The 19,975-nt window shown below is 40.5% G+C and overlaps 1 protein-coding gene across 1 annotated transcript in view; it reads right to left on the bottom strand.

The window, feature by feature from the left end:
- Positions 1-6,100: 6,100 nt before the first annotated feature.
- The window catches only part of Vps8 (vacuolar protein sorting 8), a 140,397-nt gene continuing 126,522 nt past the window's right edge, over positions 6,101-19,975 (bottom strand). The window contains exons 23-24 of the mRNA XM_068346988.1: positions 17,874-17,997; positions 6,101-7,602 (exon numbers count right to left, since the gene is read on the bottom strand). Coding sequence (XP_068203089.1) covers positions 7,339-7,602; positions 17,874-17,997 — 388 coding nt within the window. The 3' untranslated portion in view covers positions 6,101-7,338. The remainder of the gene's footprint in view (positions 7,603-17,873; positions 17,998-19,975) is intronic.

Raw genomic sequence — 19,975 nt, 5'->3', positions numbered from 1 at the left:
AAATTTTCTTATTAGGGAAATATAGGGTGGAATAGCTCTTGTACGTAGAGCTGGAGTCAGTGAATACTAGCACTAACTCTCCCACAAGTGAATATTAATACTGTAGGGAAAAGATCTTTATGTTCTGATGATCTAGGATACATCAGAATATTGAAGGAATACTTCACTTCAACATTTGCTTAGCGGTCTCAACAATGGACTGTGAGAGGATACACAGAATATGTTAGAAAATCATACTACTGTATATTATATACTGTAGTTTTCTAACTGCTGTAATTCTATACTGCAGGAATACTGGCTACTAGATAATCTTATACTGTAGTTCTCCCGGCATACTACCGGCTAGGCTAGTACCTGGCGGCACTAGCCGACAGAGAAAGAGAAAGAATGGATAAAGGAGAAAGAGTCTGCGTCTAGGGATCATTCTGTCTATCGGCTTTCGCCTGAATAGAGCATCCACCGTCACATCGCGGAACCCTTGAAGGTGAACTGCTTGATAAATGCCATCTTCTCTTCCGTGCCAGGTTGAAGATGGCTATCATCACGTGGTTAATGTGAGGTGAACTCGAGCCTTGTCGATTAAGACATGCTACTATCACCTCGTTGTTGAGAGCCAGTCTGATGTGGACTGTTCTGCGAGGGGATAGTCTCCTCAACGTCAGGAGGACTATCATAGCCTCCAAGATATTGATGTGAAAGTTTTTTGAACTGGAATGATCAATTTCTTGCCCTTTCCTTTCATGCGGATGGCCTCCCCATTCTTTCAGGGAAGCTTCCGTGTGTATCACCACTGATGTTTGTGGTGGTTGCAAGAGAATTGTCTGTGCTAGACTCTTATTCGTTGACCACGGCCTTAATGGCGTGCGCAATCAGGTCAGTGTCAACCTTGTTGTTCTCTTCGAGCGTTTGATGGGTATCTTCTCCAGACTCCTGATGTATCCTTTGGCTGTGCTTCTAGCACCGGGTCTGTCACTACTGCGAACCGCAGAGAGCCCAGTGCTCTTTCCTGTTGGCATTTTGAAATTCTCTTGTGTTGGATTAGTCTCTTGACAGATGCCGCTATTTTTCTCCTCTTCTTGAATAGAATGGAGAGGTGGTGTGACTGCAAGTTCCCATGGATTGCTAACCAGGGATCCAGATACGATGCTGCAGGGGCATAAAACCTGTACATCCTATGCCCATAAAAGTTCTTACTCTTGTGGTTGCAGAACACAACTGTACACTTTGCCATTGGCTCCTACTGTAGGGGAGAAAAAGGGTGAAATGAGTACTCAGTTGTTTATATCACTGATATAATTACACACGTTTAAAATAGTATAATTTACTATTATTTATAATAGCTTAGGATAGTAAGCTAGAAAAGAAGTAAGAAAGACACATATCTGTGTTTCCTCTGCAGGCAATTGCTGTGACCTCCTACAATATTAATATTTTTAATTTCCTTATTAGGGAAAATACAGAGGGGAATAACTCTCGCACATAGAGCCGGTGTCAGTGAATACTAACACTAACTCCTCCACTTGTAGAATATTAATACTGAATGGTAATAATTGGTGTCCTGATGATCTAGGATTCATCAGGAAGTTGAAGGAATACTTCACCTCAACATATTTAATCGGTCTCAACAATGGACTGTGAAAGGATACACAGAATATGTTGGAAAATTCATACTACTGTATCATTATATACTGTAGTTTTCTACCTGCTGTATTGTTATACTGCAGGAATATTGGCTACTGTATTGTCTTTTACTGTAGTTTTACCGGTATGCTACCGGGTTAGGCTAGTACCTGGCGGCACTAGCTGACAGGGAGAGAGAAAGAATGGAAAGAAGGACTACCGCATTATTATAATTTAGTACAATAATTAGGAGTGTAGGGACTATTGTCTCTAATGCCTTCTTCCCAGAATGAGAATTCAAATGGAAGGGGAGGAATACATTGATTCTAGCTTCCATCCAGCTACAATTTCTGTTGCCGGCTGTTCTGCCGGTTACAGGGTTTGCGGATGGCAGTCCAAGAGAGGACTGAAGAATGCTCACAAGTGTAATGGGTTTCCCACCGGCAGCCGTCAGGGCCGGCTCAACCCTTCCGGGAGCTTAGCTTCCATTAGGGAGATGGTCGAAGCGGCAACCTAACCGCCTTTGTAGGAGCCCGGCCGGTAACCCAGTCAGCCCGCCAAGCGGGGTGATTGTAAAATACCGGCCACAGCCTCCTACTTTCGGCTGTAAATCAAGGAGGCATAGTTTCCTATACCAGCGCCGTCTTGGGCGGCAGAGGAATAACGATTCCCTAGCCTGAGACATTGCTGGATATAAGACATGTCTTCTAGTCCACAAGGGAGAAAGGTGGCGGCAGTTGTACTACCCACTTTCGGTTGTGGACTAGGGAGGCCGAACTTCCTATGCCGACAACATTGTAACCGGCAGGGGAATGACTACTGTATTCCCCTATTGGTAGCATTGTCAGCAACAAGACAGAATACCCTGAGTTACTGTCATATTTCAAAGCTGGGATACCCACCAGCAAAGAAGATCGACAGAAAACACTATCCAAGTCAAGCCGGAGTACACTACTTGATGGCGATGACGGAAGATAGGGTTGTCGCCTGGGCTGGCGGCACTCAGGGGGAAGGAAGGGTTTACAGTAAACCCTCGTTTATCACGGTAGATAGGTTCCAGACCCGGCCGCGATAGGTGAAAATCCGCGAAGTAGTGACACCATATTTACCTATTTATTCAACATGTATATTCAGACTTTTAAAACCTTCCCTTGTACGTAGTACTGTTAACAAACTACCCTTTAATGTACAGAACACTTAATGCATGTACTACAGTACCCTAAACTAAAACAGGCACAAATATTAAAGGCGATTTTATATCATGCGTTTCCTAAACACGCTAAAAAGCACGATAAAAAATGGCAACCAATGTTTTGTTTACATTTATCTCTGATCATAATGAAGAAACAAACTGGAGGTAGAGCTTTGCTTATTACCCAGACATATTTCCCATACTTTTCCCTTAGAACTACATCACATCTTCCTACTTTAGATATATATATATATATATATATATATATATATATATATATATATATATATATATATATATATATATATATATATATATATATATATATATATATATATATATATATATATATATATTGTGTGTGTGTGTGTGTGTATATATATATATATATATATATATATATATATATATATATATATATATATATATATATATATATATATATATATATATATATATATATATATATATATATATATATATATATATTTATATGTATACACATATACATACCTACATATATACATACATACATATATACATAAATGCATGCATATATATATATATATATATATATATATATATATATATATATATATATATATATATATATATATATATATATATATATATATATATATATATATATATATATTACTGTATATATATGGGTTATGGAAAAAATCCGCGAAGTGGTGAATCTGCGATGGTCGAACCGCGAAGTAGCGAGGGTTCACTGTATCCTCATTTCTCTAAAAGAGAAGCGTATCGAATTATACTAGTAATTCTAGGAGATATCTATATCTCCGACCGAATTAATAAAAACGATACTAGAGGTTAATTGGGGGATAATGTTACTAAAGTATACTAAGACGAGTTAGGCTAGCCTAACCCGAGTCGAGATCTCGGCTACGCTAGTACCACCGAGGCCCTATCGTATACAATAAAAACGTTTATTCGGAAGAGGAAATATTACATGTGTAAAGCTTATCTTCACCAGTACAATTTTGCCAAACTAACTAGAATTTATTTATAGCTTAATACCAGGAACGTCGCACTACTAACTAAATAAAGCATTTATGGCGCGCGACAGCGGTCTTAAAATGGCCGCCTCCGGGGATGGCAGTGCTCCGCTTAACACACCTAGATTATGTTAATTTAACTGTGAGAAGGGAGCTAAAAATTATACACAGGAAAGATTAAATAGTCAACTTTCCAGAGGATGAAGATGCTGGAGATTGCATGATAATATTCCTTGAAAATAAGTAACAACACTGAGAGAAGCGTGGGAGAACACCGTACTGTACTTGAATGCTACTTTTAAAAGGAATAATATGCCGTACTAGTACTGGGAGGGGATCCACCAGGTAACCTTGATAACGGCTCCCCTTCATTTCGCCACTCTTCCCCCTCAAAGTGTTAAATCTGTTCGGGGTGAAGATTGCCATGTTATGTATCGAGAAATACGTCCCCTGATTTATGCAATATCCTTAAAAGTTATATTAAGGATACTCGCACCAGGAGTTAGAATTCTGGAGACCTATGATTAATTCTCTGGGAGTATCACTGTAGCCAAATATCCCTTAGAAAGCTGCCTAAAGGAGCCTTCCATCAGGACGACATGGCTGAGCCCAAAAACATCATACAGTTTCATTAGCCAGACATACTGTAAATACTATAACTAGTTCTCTCGCTCTCTCTCCTTTTCAATCGACTTTTGTGATCATTACAGCTCTACTAGAACAAGGGTAAAATATCTGCAGTTTTTACTGAAGTCAGGAAATATGACACTGCCAAAAACGTTTGATTGAATTTAACAAAATAGCTTCGCGCAACAGCATCAGTCACTGGCATCATCCTACATTAACCTGAAACATTATAAATAACTTCATAGTACATAGCACAGACACGTACTCTACTTCGCTTGTGAGTCTGAACAGCTGATGTCTCAAAGGAGACACATTGAAACCAGGACATGAATCTAACAGGATGAAAATTGCATGGTCCATCACAGATTTTAAAGGCCCACCTTCAGAAGCAGTAGCAAAGCTTTAACCATATTCCTGAGTCGACAGAAAGAAAAAAACCTAGTTCACTTAAAGAATCGTAAGCAAGTAGAGATAGCCAGGAACTTGACATCCGCTTTGCATTAGGTTTCTCGACTAATGAAATACAGTATGTTCAGGATAATCTGTAAAATCATTGGTTGAACGAGATCTGTCTCTTTGCCCACAAGACCCAATGATCTGATTAATAAAGGGATTTTGACGAAGGAGAAATCTATTTCTGGGAAGAGGCCGGTGAAAAGGGTCCTTCTTACACTTTTCTAATATAAATCTTCCAAATATACTAGAGAAAGATAAAAGCATGGAATGCAGAGGTTACTACCCTCGCGCGATTACCTTGTGGGTGTCGTGTATACAACAAGGGCATGTGAAAACCACTATTCACAGGCTGTCTTCCATTTAGATAATCCCTTCCTCAAAGGGGAGGGCCGTGACAGGCCCTAGAGAACACAGTTGGACTACCCTACCGACACCTACCACGCGTGCCCTCCAGGACATCCTTCTGTTTTGGACTTGCCCGCTAAGTCGATAAGTGTTTTGTTATTAGTGTTATGAAGTTTCACCATCTTGGTTTGTTTGAAGCAATCAGTCGGTTTGTCAGTTGAGATCACCCCACACTTGTGTGGGACACGGGCTCTTGTGTTGGCCGCCTGTATAAAAAGACTACAAAAGTCTGTAAGAGGTTGAGAAGGATTCTTCAATTTGATATAAAGGATAATAACCATGTTGGATCGGCACGGGGAACACAGAAGATGGACTAATGGTAGTGAGATGAATGCAGAAAGAACACTCGGGAGAAACAACAGGACGGAAGGGAGTCCAGAGCTGGAGTCTAGGGGCGCTGGCTGCCCCACTTCAGTATACTGTACGCTAGACTGGAAACCACTCGGGACCTGGAAAAATTTTCTTATACCATCCATACAAAAAAGGCACTACAGAGTTTTACACTTGTTTAAAAGTAAAAATTGTCTAGTACAGAGGTAACATGTCTGCCTGGCATTCGCATGGCAACAGATCGATCCCCATCCGGGACCGTGAGCTTAAGCTGTTTACTGGGGAGGCCACTGCTGTGGTAGGGCAGAACAGTGGGGGGATGGGCTTGCTTGGCTGATGTTCTGGCGAGCATTTATTCTGATGGAACTGGAACTGAAACCAGACAACTTAACCTTAACATATAATTCCCTAATCTATGGTGACATACTGATAAAATGAAAGACATTAATAAAAAAGTGTTTTTATTGAAACAATCGCTGTACAACAGAATAACGATAACAAAAGACACTTACAAATCCGTACAATGCGCACACATCTTTGGCTTCATAATCAAAATAGAGATGTCTTTACAATTATGAAAGTGATCTTAAATATATTCTTATAATACAAAATTAGATTATATAACTTGTGTGATAATCCTGTACCATGTTTTATATGGAATGACTAGTTTGTGACCATATAAGATGTAGAGGTTTATGTGACCAGAGCTTAAGTGTTCACGATTCTTTGATTAGGTAAGTTGGATACAGTACCACGTCGCTGGAAGAGAAAATGTCAGTTCCACAGAATAAAGTGACATATTTAGTATCTTAACCTGAATAAAATCAAACTATTTAGCATAATGAAGTACGATATTTTTTCTGGTCCAGTGGATGGCATCTAAAAAAAAATTAACAATTACATAAAAATTAAAAGCTGGTATGATTGTAACAATTCCAGTTTATAAAAAAAAAAAAGAAGATAGAAACTTGTCGGTAAATATTCTGAGCTTTACTTAATCAAAAGAATTAACAAAGTACCTTTTTAGAAGGCGTCTATATCTTTTTATGTCCAATAAAAAAAGTACCCCCCTTTCACAATGTATGTCAGTTTGATGTCGCATGATTCGTGATTTATCTGGTAAGAATGCATCCACTCATGAAATAGCTGCACGTTGCACATCTTAAAGGTTTCGTAAAGGCATTTATGAACGTGACGCAGTTCCGATAGGCCATGCTGATTCCTCCGGTCGCCTTGGTGGCCGCTGAGGTAGCAGCAATATGGAATCCAGCGTATGAAGTTTCATTTACTGTGTTTAAAGGGGGAGAGTGGGCTGTGGCACCCTAACAGTACCAACCAAACTTGGCTGAATCCAGGCTGGGAGGAATGAAGAAAAGAAAAGTCCCCTTTTGTTCTTTTTTTATGTCATCTACCCCCAAAATTGGGTGAAGTTCATTGATATATATATAATAATATATATGAATTATCAAAAGCTCCCTTAAGTGCAGTTAATAATGTAATTAGAGCAATTTGTATCGTATTGGCTCTCATCACAGAAGGCAAAACGGTTACGTACTGCAAATGTTTTGCAAACGCCAAATATCTCGGTTGTTGGAAGTCAATCCTTATGTACTGCAAGTGTTTTGCATTAGCCGAGTCTCGCAATACCTGAATCCTAAGTGTTGTCAAAGGCCAGATCTCAGAATCTCACTCCTCTAAACCTTCAAAAGCAATGGTCGGCGGAGCAAGCTTCAGCGCAAAATCTTGCGAACACCAAATATCTTGGTTGTTGGAAATAGATCCCGGAGACCCATGTCCAAAGGACTTGATGCTAGCACCCATTGATTCACTACCTGACCTGCTTCCTCCTCTGGGAGCAGACAATTCCTCCAAGAACTGAAGTCTGGATCCACCGGAGCTTATGGAATTCACCCGACGAATACCCTCCAGCTGAGTGTCGTCTAAGCCAGCCTGAAATAAAGAAATATGAAATTGTAGAATCGGTGCTACTATACTGTGATTCCTACCATCAGGATTCTACTATAGTGTGATTCCTATCCAATTTTTGGGGTATGAGGTGATTCCTACCAAAGGAGGGTTAAAACATACCTCTTGACACTATTTTAATCTATTCTATTCTATAAAACATGATGAAGAATCCATAAAATGCACTTTAGGTTAAGTTAGGTTAGGTTAGGTAAATTGGTCGTTTTGTTTACACTGTTTGCTTGTTTAGTTGGTTTGGTAATACTTAATTGGGCTGTTACTCTTGTAATAACATCTTGGAAGGGGAATATTACATTATTTGATTGTTTGCTTGGAAGGAATCACCCTAAAGTAGATTTGAATCCCCATATTGAGGGAGGAACAGAAAATGAGGGTAGGAATAACGCTATAGTAGCACCATAGAACCTCTTTAAAGCAAATATCAAAATGCAGATTAATCAAAAGTTCAAACTTGCAGCAAATATTCTTATGTTGAACAGACGGACATAAGATTCTTTTTATAGTTCAGATATAAAAATGTTTTAATGTTGTTATTATTCTTGAAATATTTCATTTCAATTGTTCACTACTTGTCTTGTAGTCTATTTATTTCCTTATTTCCTTCACTGTGCTATTTTTTCCTTATTGGAGCCCTTGGGCTTATAGCATCCTGTTTTTCCAACTAGGGTTGTATTTTAAGAAGTAATAATAATAATAATAATAATAATAATAATAATAATAATAAAAGTAATTGTTAGAAATGCCACTTTTATAATTATTATGAATAGTCAAGTTACCACCGTAATTGGAAAAGCAGAATGGTACTAGCATAACTTCAACGGGGAAGGCAAACCAGTGCGGAAAGGTAATAAGAGAAAGGACTAGTAAAATCATAGATGAAAAATAAAATATTTTCATATATATAAAGAGCAGGAACCTCGTTAAATAAGTTATATATGAACTTTGAAAGTTGACATGTCAACCTGTTCAACAAAAAACCATTTGCAACAGGTTTTAACTTCTGAAGGTCCTCAGATTCAACTACCAGATTAGGAGGATCATTTTCGAATATAGTCACTGTGTAGTAATGACCATTATTATAGAGAAGGCAAGACTGTTTGAATTAACTGCGCACTTTGTTTGAATGAACTGTGTACTTTGTTTGAATCAACTGCGTACTCTTTTTGAATTAACTGCGTACTCTTTTTTAATTAACTGCGTACTTAGTACCACATGCTGGATGATAAAGTCTAGGAAGATCTGATCCCAAATGATGGTCAAAATTATGAAAAATATATCAAAATGCACAAAGAACTAACTGAAGGACAGTTTCAGAAAGTAATATCCAAATCAGGAATAAGGATTTTCATACATAACAAATTTTGTTCAGCAAATTAAAGCAAGGATGCTCAAAATATTTGTCTCATTAATATTGCTTAACATAACTTGCAGCATTCATTGCTACTACAGAACACTAAATAATAATAATATTATAATTATAATTAATAATAATATCATCATCATCATCATTATTATTATTATTATTATTACCTGTATTATGATTATTATTATTATTATTTTTGGGCTCGGGCATGTCGTCCTGATGGAAGGTTCCTTTAGGTAGCTTTCTAAGGGATATTTGCTACAGTGATACTCCCAGAGAATTAACCGTAGGTCTCCAGAATTCTAACTCCTGGCGCGAGTATCCTTAATATATCTTTGAGGATATCGCATATCAGGTGACGTATTTTTTGATACGACACATAGCAATCTTCACCCCGAATAGATTTAACTCTTTAAGGGGGAAGAGTAGTGAACGAAAGGGGAGCCGTTATCAAGGCACCCGGTGGACCCCTTCCCTGTACTGCTACGGCCCATCATTCCTTTGAACTGTTTATTGCTGTTATCACTGTTTATTGGAATATCATCACGCAATCTCCTGCATCTTCATCCTCTGGAAAGTTGAGTATTTAATCTTTCCTGTGTATAATTTATAGTTCCCTTCTCACATTTGAATTGGCATAATTTAAGTGTGTTAAGTGGAGCACAGCCAACCCCGAAGGCGGCCATTTTGAGACTGCTGTCGCACGTCATAATGCAATTATTTAGTTAGTATTGTGACGCTCCCGGAATTTAGCTATAGAGAAACTTTTTAGCTAGTTAGGCAAAATTATACTAGTGAAGATTGCATATATATAATATTTCCTCTTCTAATATATAACGTTACTTTCGTATGCCTAACCCGTTTTATATACGTTGGTAATGTAAATCCCTTTGTTTAACCTCTTGTATCGTTCATATCAATTCGATTGGGGATATATATCCCCTAGAATTTATTGGTTTACTTCGATACGTTTCTCTTTTAGAGAAAAGAGGATAAACCCTTCCTCACCCCTGAGCGCCACCATCCCAAGCGGCAACCCTATCTTTCGTCATCGCCACCGAGTAGTTAACACCGGCTTGACTTAGATAGTTTTACCGTCGATCTTCTTTGCCGCCAAGTATCCCGGCTTCGAAGTATGACGGTAACTCAGGGTGTATTGTCTTGTAACCGACAATGTCGTCGACAGGGGAATCGTGATTCATCTGCCGCCCACGCATTGTCGACACAGGAAACTATGCTTCCTTAGTTTACAGCTGAAAGTATGCGGCATGCCTGCCGACGCCTTTCTCCCCTGCAAACTATAAGATCCTTCCCACCCCCCTCTGTCCTTTAGTGTCAGCCTAGCTGTCAAAACATTCTTTTGGCCGGTAATCTACAATCATCCCGGCTTGCTTGGTTGACTAAGCTGCCGGCCGGGACCCTACTAGCAGCGGTTAGGTTACCGCCTTGGCCAACTCCCCCTAATGTCCTTCCTTCACCAGAAGCGAATGCCCCGGGGGGAAGACTGAGCCGGCCCTGACGGCTGCCGGTGGGAATTCTTCCGTCCTCTCTTGGACTGCCATTCACAGACCTCGCAACCGGCAGCAAAAGTTGTGGCTGGATGGAAGCTAGAATCAGATGCATTCCTCCCCTTCCATTAGAATTCTCATTCTGGCAAGGAGACAGTAGGCGGCAGTAGCCCTCCTACACTTTCAGTTATTGTGCTAAACTATAATAATAGGAAACCCTCCTTTCCATTCTTTCTCTCTCTTATCACCCTAACCCCGGTAGTGTACCGGTAAAACTACAGTACACAACAATACAGTAGCCAGTAAAACTACAGTACAGTATATAACAATACAGTAGTTGGAAAACTACAATATATAACAATACAGTAGTACAAGTATTTCTAACATACTCTGTGTATCCTTCCGCAGTCTATTGTTGGGACTGCATAACATGCTGAGGTTGAAGCATTCCCTCAACACCCTGATGAATCCTTTGATTATCGGGACATTCATGAAACACCGTACAGTATTAATATTTTACAGGTGGAGGAGTTAGTATAAATATTTACTAGCTCCGGCTCTACGTACGAGTTATTCCACTCTAAATTTTCCCTTAAAAGGAATTTAAATAATAATATTGACGGAGGTTTCAGCAACTGCCTATGAGAGGAAACACACATATGTGTCTTTCCTATTTCCATTCTAGCTTACTATCCTAAGCTATTAAATATAATGGTAAGTATTACTATTTTTTATGTATGCATTATATCAGAGATATAAACAACCTAGTACTCATTTCACCCTTTTCTCCCTTACAGGAGGAGCCAATGGTAAAGTGTACAGTTGTGTTCTGCAACCACAAGAAGTAAGAACTTTTGTGGGCATACGATGTACAGGTCTCATGCCCCCTGTTGCATCGTATCTGGATCCCTGAGGTACTGGGACCCGAAGGGTTACTCCAACTGCTCGACCTTGCTGACCGACGGCTTTGTAAAAGATATCCCTGACACTACGGAGTCAAGGGATACAGCAAGGGAAACCCACCAAAGGTGAGTATGAGGCTTCCAGAACAAGTCTCCAGGACCTTACCTAACTAACCAATCTCTGAAGTGCCTACTGTTCCCTAAGGCTCAATCGAATACGTTTGTGCCTCAGGTACAGGTCCAGCCTCCCTTTATCCAACGGACAGTGGACGCAGATATCAACAAGGCACTACAAGGCTTGGACATCCACCTAGAACGGATGTCGGAGGTGTCCGTTGACACCGGACAGTACCTACTGGAAGAGGGCCCTGAATAAGGAGTAGTTCAACAACCCATGGAGGAAGAAGGATCCGTTTCGATGGTGACTGAGGAGCCCTCAGCTCACTGTAACGGCATATCAACCTATGCCGTCAACCTCTTCACCCCCAACTCCCCAACTGGCTAGACAGGTCGGCAGGAGCGAAACGCTCCTAGAGTCGATCCAGCAGATGTTGACATTGTTCCGGAAGGAATAAGAGGAGAATAAGCAAGATCTCAAAGAGACGAAGAGAGAGTTACAGGAAGGGAAATGCCCTGGCGCTTCCAGGGGCTCTGCTAAGCCCTTTAAAATATCTGACCTCCCTCACTGCTCCGAAACCAACCCCTGGAGATAGACGGAATACATGCCCATGATGAATGGGAAGCTTTATATCTCCGAGAAGTTGGGGGCCAAAACCCCTTGAAGAGCTTCAATTCTGGCCCAGCTTTCAGCGTACCCAGATTGATGCATGAGACTGAGAGATGATCCTGCATCCCGCGAGGAGACTATACCGAAGGAAGTCATTGTCTTCGAACATGACAAGGCACAAGCTATCCTTACCAAGACCCAGAAAGGAGCCGGGTATATCAACTCCAAAGTCTCAGCATTGAGCAAGAAGCACCCAACCTTCATTGCTCCTTCCTCCACAGACTTCCCCCTTTCGGGGAAAGCCCTCGACTGTGTCATGAAAGCAGTCGAAGAGGCAAACCCTGCCCAATCCTTGAAAAATGCAAACCATTATCTCTAGCTATGCCTACCTGTGAGGAGAAGTGGAAAGAGGTACATCTAACCTTCTCCGTCTCGAAGTTGGACCCGAAGATAGCAGGTCAGCAGTTCAATGAGAACCTTCCAAAGTTGCCAAACTATCTTTTGAGAAGGGAACAGGAGACGAAAGATAGACTTGCCGCATCCCCGTCTAATCAGAACAGCTTGGAAATGTGTGCAGGCTTTAAATAATGCCCCACCTTTGTGATGGATTTGTAGGTTTTTGTCAGGTCAAAAAGGACCTATAGAGAGCATGTCTTTGCCGCAACAACGGTGAAACACGAACCCAGAAAACTGATTTCATCATGTATCAGGGGCGAAGACCCTTTCCCACAGGAAGTGGTCCAAGAAGTCATTGCCAAAGCCACCACGGAGAATAGGAACCTTCTCCAAAAGAGGGGCATGTCCTCAAAGAGGAAATCTTCATTAGACCTGCACAATTTCCGACCATGACCATGGCCACGGTGCCTCAAATGGTAGCCCAGCTGCAAACCACTTTCAAGATGGTCCCTCAACAGCTGGTAGCCCAGTCACCAGTGTTTAATCCAGGCTTTGAAAAGCACTCGACCACATTTCGGCCCTACAAAGGTAAGGCCCAAAAAGAGGATCTTCCGGAAACCCCCCAAGGGTGCAGGAGTACAGGGTCACGGAAACAAGTCCTCAGGAACCTCTAAACAATGAGAGGTTCCAGGTAGGAGGCAGACTTTTCCACTTTCGGGATCGTTGGACCTTCGATCCCTGGTCCACAGCCAAATTACGAACGGACTTGGTTGGAAATGGAACGAAAATCCACCCCACTTTTCCAAAATTCTTCCAACACTCCACCCACTTATTGGAAGAATATACCTCAGAACCCTTGAACAAGAAGGTAATAAGAAAAGCGAAGTCCATCAAACCCAGAGTCATTCTAGACTTGTCTCCACTCAACAAGTTCATCGAGAACAATAAGTTCCGGATGCTTACATTGCAACTCATAGGACACTTCTACCAAAAAAGGGGCGTACATAGTCTCAATAGACCTGGCATCTACCAGTCAGTCGCCCCCTCTCCTCCTACCTAGGATTCAGACTACAGAAGACAAAATTTGTCTTCACAGCCATGCCCTTTGGACTAAACATAGCCCCAAAGGTACAGTATTCACAAAGCTAGCAGACACAATTGTCCAACAACTTCGCTCCAAAGGAGTACAAGTAGTAGCATACCTAGACGATTGGCTGGTGTGGGCAGCATCCAAGACTACTAGTCTGCAAGCGGCCGGAAAGGTGATCCAGTTCCTGGAATACCTGGGCTTCAAGATCAATCACTAGAAGTCTCGCCTTTCTCCAGCTCACAAGTTTCAATGGTTAGCAATCCATGGGAACTTGCAGTCACACCACCTCTCCATTCTATTAAAGAAGAGGAGAGAAATAGCGGCATCTGTCAAGAGACTAATCCAACACAAGAGGATTTCAAGACGCCAACAGGAAAGAGTAATGGACTCTCTCCAGTTCGCAGTAGTGACAGACCCGGTGCTAAAGGTACAGCTAAAGGATGCGTCAGGAGTCTGGAGAAGATACGCATCAAACGCTCGAAGAGATCAACAAAGGCTGACCCCGACCGGATTGCACACACTATTAAGGCCGTGGTCAACGAATAAAAGCCTAGCACAGATAATTCTCTTGCAACCACCACAAACATCAGTGGTGATACACATGGACGCCTCCCTGGAAGAATGAGGAGGCCATTCGCAAGAAATGAAATTGCAAGGAATTGATCACACCAGCTCAAAACTTTCACATCAACATCTTGAAGGCTATGGCAGTCTTCCTGACATTGAAGAGACTATCCCCTCGCAGAGCAATCCACATCAGATTGGCTCTTAACAAGGTGATAGTAATATGTCTAAATCGACAAGGCTCGAGTTCACCTCACATCAATCACATAATGTTAACCATCTTCCGCCTGGCAAGGAAGAGGAGATGGCATTTATCAGCAGTTCACCTTCAAGGGTTCTGCGATGTGACGGCGGATACTCTATCCAGGCGAAAGTCGATAGAGACAGAATGGTCCCTAGATGCAGACTCATTCTTTATTTTCAATAAAAGTCCCGGAACTGCAGATCGACCTCTTCGCAACGAGCAACAACAAGAAACTACCTCGTTATGTAGCCCCTTACGAGAACCTTAAGCAGAAGTGATATATGCCATGTCTCTTGACTGGAATGGATGGAATCGGATTTACCTGTTTCCACCAACCAATCTCCTGCTAAAAGTCCTCGACAAGCTAAGATCCTTCAGAGGAACAGCTGCAGTAGTGGCCCCCAAATGGCCAAGAAGCAATTGGTTCCTGCTAGTTCTAGAATTGAAACTGAAGCTGTTTCCTCTGCAAAACCCAATATTATCCAAACTGGTGCAGAAGTTGACTGTTTACATTTCATCCTCAAGAACCAGCAACCAGCATCTCATGATTTTTTCGCCCTAGCAGCAAGCAAAAAGTTTGGGATCTTGAAGAACAAGGTCGACTTCACTGTAGAGTACAAGTCAAATTCAACCAGGAGACAATGTGAATTGTCTTGGAAGAAATGGGTATCCCTTGTGAAAATAAGGGGACCAACAGAAATTTCAACAGATTTCTGTCTTTCTTTCTTCATTTACCTACTTGAACAAGGTCTAACTTCCACTACGATAACCGCGTGTAAGTCGGCCCTGACTAGACCTCTCCTATACGTCTTTCAGGCGGACCTCATAAGCGAAACCTTCTATAAGGTGCCAAAGCATGCACTAGACCAAAGCCGGCAACACCCCCAAAGCCCATTACATGGTCGTTGGTCAAAGTCTTGCACTATGCTTCGAACCTAAACAATGAGGATTGTACTCTAAAGGAACTAACACAGAAAGTCAATTTTCTGTTTGCAATAGCCTCGGGGGATAGAGTTAGTGAAATATTGGCCCTATCAGGGATGTAGGCCATATTCAGTTCCTAGACACTGATCTTGCCTTTCTGGCCGAGAACGAGCTACCAACCACGAGGTGGGGTACTTGGAGAATCTGTCAACTGAAGGAAGATGTCTCTCTATGCCCAGTAGAGTTTCTTAAGGTCTATCTTCGTAGAACTTCAGACTTCAAGGAAGGACAGCTCTTGCGAGGCAAAACCTCAGGATCAAAATCTATCCTTAAGATAACTGAGAGCAATGCTCACCTACTTATTCGCAGAGTGGATCCTGACAGCTCACCCGCAGGTCACGATCCAAAGAAAATTGCTTCTTCACGGAACTTCTTCCAACACAGGGGCTATGGTAGACTCCCTCCACTCATACACTGGGTGGAGATCGACCAGATCTTTTACAGACACTATACAAAGCAAGTACATGAAATAAAACATTGTTGTGGTGGCGGCAGGTAGTGTTATAAAACCCGTCATCTACCGCTGTGACGAAAAGTGAACTGCTTTGGGACTTTCCAGTGCATCGGGTGCGTGGGTAAATTTACCCTCGAGTGCAAATCACGATGATTAACTCACTGTTCCACATAGGTGCATATCTGACCGATAACACCAGTGCCGAGTGAACATTGCGTCACAGTGTTCATGCATTTCCAAAATCTGTACAAATCAGTCAGAATTGGTTTCACATCTCCATTGAGTGGCACCATTTCGATGAAATTACATATTTTTTCGACAAGAGAAAATATGGACCCTGATGTGTTTTCAATGCTGGATCAGATTCATACCTGATTGTAACTACATTTGATAATCTAGTTGCAAGGTAAAATACTAAACGTATTTGCGTCTTATTGCTGATATCTCAGTTACAGACGAATAAAGCATACTAGAATTTTAATTAAACCCTAGAAGGGCCGAACTTGAAATCAGAGTACAGATTTCCAAGGTATGAGAAGGGTAATCTCTAAGTATTACCGTCCGTCCCTATGGAGATACAAACTTTGAATCCTTACAGTCGAAGTCGACACTTTCCCTGCAGGGGGCAGGAAGCCCTAAGCTAGTTCCAAGCTTAGTGGATATGACGGACAACGATAATGTCACATGTAAATGTCTAGGAGACCATTTAAGGAACTCCTTCAAAGTAAGGCACTTATACTAACCCACAGATATAGTACTTTCAAGTTAATTCTCTGGTAAGCTTCCATCAGGACGACATGGCCGAGCCCAAAAAACAGATTTTGAGCAAAGCGGAAAATCTATATTTGGTTGAGATAGCCATGTCGTCATGATGGACCCACCCTTCTTTCTTAAAATGACCCTACCCGAAACTACTCTATCTGCGGCTATTCCTGCTTAAATGCAACAATGAATGATGGGCCGTAGCAGTACAGGAAGGGGGTCCACCGGGTACCTTGATAACGGCTCCCCTTTCCTTCGCCACTCTTCCCCCTCAAAGAGTTAAATCTATTCAGGGTGAATAGACGTGTCGTATCAAAAAATACGTCCCGATATTATGCAATATCCTTAAAGATATATTAAAGATACTCGCGCCAGGAGTTAGAATTCTGGAGACCTACAGTTAAAATTCTCTGGGAGTATCACTGTAGCAAATATCCCTTAGAAAGCTACCTAAAGGAACCTTCCATCAGGACGACATGGCTATCTCACCCAAAAATAGATTTTTCGCTTTGCTCAAAATCCGTCTATTATTATTATTATTATTATTATTAATACTCCTACTACTACTACTTACTAAGCTAAAACCATAGTTGGAAAAGCACGATGCTATAAACCGAAGGGTTTCAACAGAGAAAATAGCCCAGAGAGGAAAGAAAATCAGAAAATAAACTACTAGAGAATCTTTCATATATACCGTAAACTATACAACTTCAAAATAACAAAAGGAAATGATAGAAAAGAGTACCCGACTGTACCCAGAAGCAAGAGAACTCCACCCAAAGACAGTGAAAGACAATGGTACAGAGGCTATGCCACTACCAAAGATTAGAGAACAATAGTTTGATTTTGGAGTGTCTTTCTCCTAGAAGAGTTGCTTGCCATAGCTAAAGAGTCTCTTCTACCCTTACCAAGAGGAAAGTACCCACTGAACAATTACAGTGCAGTAGTTAACCCCTTGAGCAAAGGAGAACTATTTGCTTATCTCAGTGATGTCAGATGTATAAACTCAAGAGGAGAATATGTAAAGAATTGGCCAGACTATTCGGTGTGTGTAGGCAAAGGGAAAATAAGCTGTAACCACAGAGAGAGGAATCCAATGTAGTACCATCTAGCCAGTCAAAGGATCCAATAACTCTCTAGTGGTAGTATCTCAACAGGTGGCTGGTGCACTGGCTAACCTTAATTGTTTTAATGTCAAAGATTGACATTTTCTCATTAAAAAAGTGCAATTAATTTTGTACCTGTTGATTGCCCGAAGTCTCAGCAGCTTGCTCTTCTTCCGTCTGTCCATCTTGAGCGTTTCCGGTGCACAGCACACACGACGACCCTTCCCCTCCACACTGCGCATGATAGCTGTGACCACAGCTGAAACCAAAAAATACAAACTTACAAACATTCGGGTATACAAACACAAATCCAATTGAATTCTTGAATCTCAGATATATCAAAAGCTCATAATAAATACAGCACTGTAATAATAAATCATTATATACAGTAATTTAATATAGTAAGCATGACAACATTTGCAATATGAAACAGAACTATTTGTTGACTTTTTCAAGTTAGGTAAAACCTAAGATAAAATTTAACAAAATTCAACTTAAAACAGCTTCTTGGAACCTATTAAGTCTTTAAGTTGAGGACTTTCTACATCTTTATTCAAAGACAGCAGAGGAAAGACTGGAAAGCTTCTCTACAAAAAAAAAAAAAAAACATGTACGCATTAGCTCTCCAATTAGCGCCATCTATTGACAACTCGGCCAACAAAAATTTACTGAAAACCCTACGGACATATCGCAAATATCTATGGAATTTAAACCCTTGACAGTTGTACACTGCTGTAGGTATTGTATTCTATAAAATACATATTTTTTAAAATAAAAAATGTATTTATGATTACTCAGCAATAGTGAAAAATGTAAGTCATATTAAGCATTTTTTTCCCACGTCTAGATGTAAACAAAATATCCAACTGATCAACGCCATCTATTGCCAAAAAGGGAAAATGCTCATGGAAATTCAAATGACTTTCCGGCCTTACCCTAAATGTCTTTGATCTTAAACCAACAAGTTAAATATCTTAACATATGATATAAAAGAATATAAATGACAATGTACATTTCTACTTGAAATACTGTACTCTTAGTTTTATAAAATAATCACTATATCAGAATGAAATTTATTCAAATTTCAAACAAATATATATATTAGAAAGATCAAGAATACATTAGATTTTCTAGTGATTAACAAAATTTATTAAGAAGCTTCATGAATCTTTAAAAAAAATAAAAATCAAAGATAAATTTATATGTAAATTATTTTTGGAAAAATTTCGAATGGTAAATTGTTTTCAAATTAAGAGATGAAATATCCTCAATTTCAAATATTTTTGTCTTGACAAATGAGACCATAGTATAAGTAAACTCATCACCATCATCTCCTCCTACGCCTATTGATGCAAAGGGCCTGGGTTAGATTCTGCCATTTGTCTCTATCTTAAGCTTTTAAATAAATAATTCTCCACTCATCATTTTTTACTTCATAGTCCTCACCCATGTAGACCTGGGTCTTTCAACTCTTCTAGTGCCTTGTACACCCAGTTAAAAGTTTTGGTAAACTAATCTCTCTTGGGGAGTGCGAAGAGCATGCCCAAATAATCTCCATCTACCCCTAACCATGATCGCATCAACATACGGCACTCGAGTAATCTCTCTTATAGTTTCATTTCTAATCCTGTCCTCCCATTTACCTCCCAATGCTCTTCTGAGGACTTTGTTCTCAAATCTACAAAATGTGTTGGATATTGTTCCATTATCATACCACGACTCATATCCACACAGTAACACCGATCTCACTAAACGGATTTTGAAGCAAAGCGAAAAATCTATTTTTGGGTGAGATGGCCATGTCGTCCTGATGGAAGGTTCCTTTAGGCAGCTTTTTAAGGGATATTTGGCTACAATGATACTCCCAGAGAATTGACCATAGGTCTCCAAAATTCTAACTCCTGGCGCGAGTATCCTTAAAAATTTTCTTAAGGATATCGCGTAATATCAGGGGACGTATTTCTTGATACAAAACATGGCAATCTTCACCCCGAATAGAGTTTTCACTCTGAGGGGGAAGAATGGCGAAATTGAAGGGGAGCCGCCATCAAGATTACCCAGTGGATCCCCTTCCCGTACTACTACAGGGTCCAATATGGCTACCCATTCCTTGCAGCAATTAAGCATGGTGCTACAGATAGAGTAATTTCGGGTGGGGATTGTTATACAATCCTTTTCTTAGAAAAGGAAGGTGGGTCCATCAGGACAACATGGCCATCTCACCCAAAAATAGATTT

This window comes from Palaemon carinicauda, chromosome 23 (genome assembly GCF_036898095.1).
Source record: "Palaemon carinicauda isolate YSFRI2023 chromosome 23, ASM3689809v2, whole genome shotgun sequence".
In the NCBI taxonomy this organism is placed as follows: Eukaryota; Metazoa; Arthropoda; class Malacostraca; order Decapoda; family Palaemonidae; genus Palaemon; species Palaemon carinicauda.
Note: the sequence above shows the minus strand (reverse complement) of the source record. Positions and strands in the feature narration are given on the sequence as shown.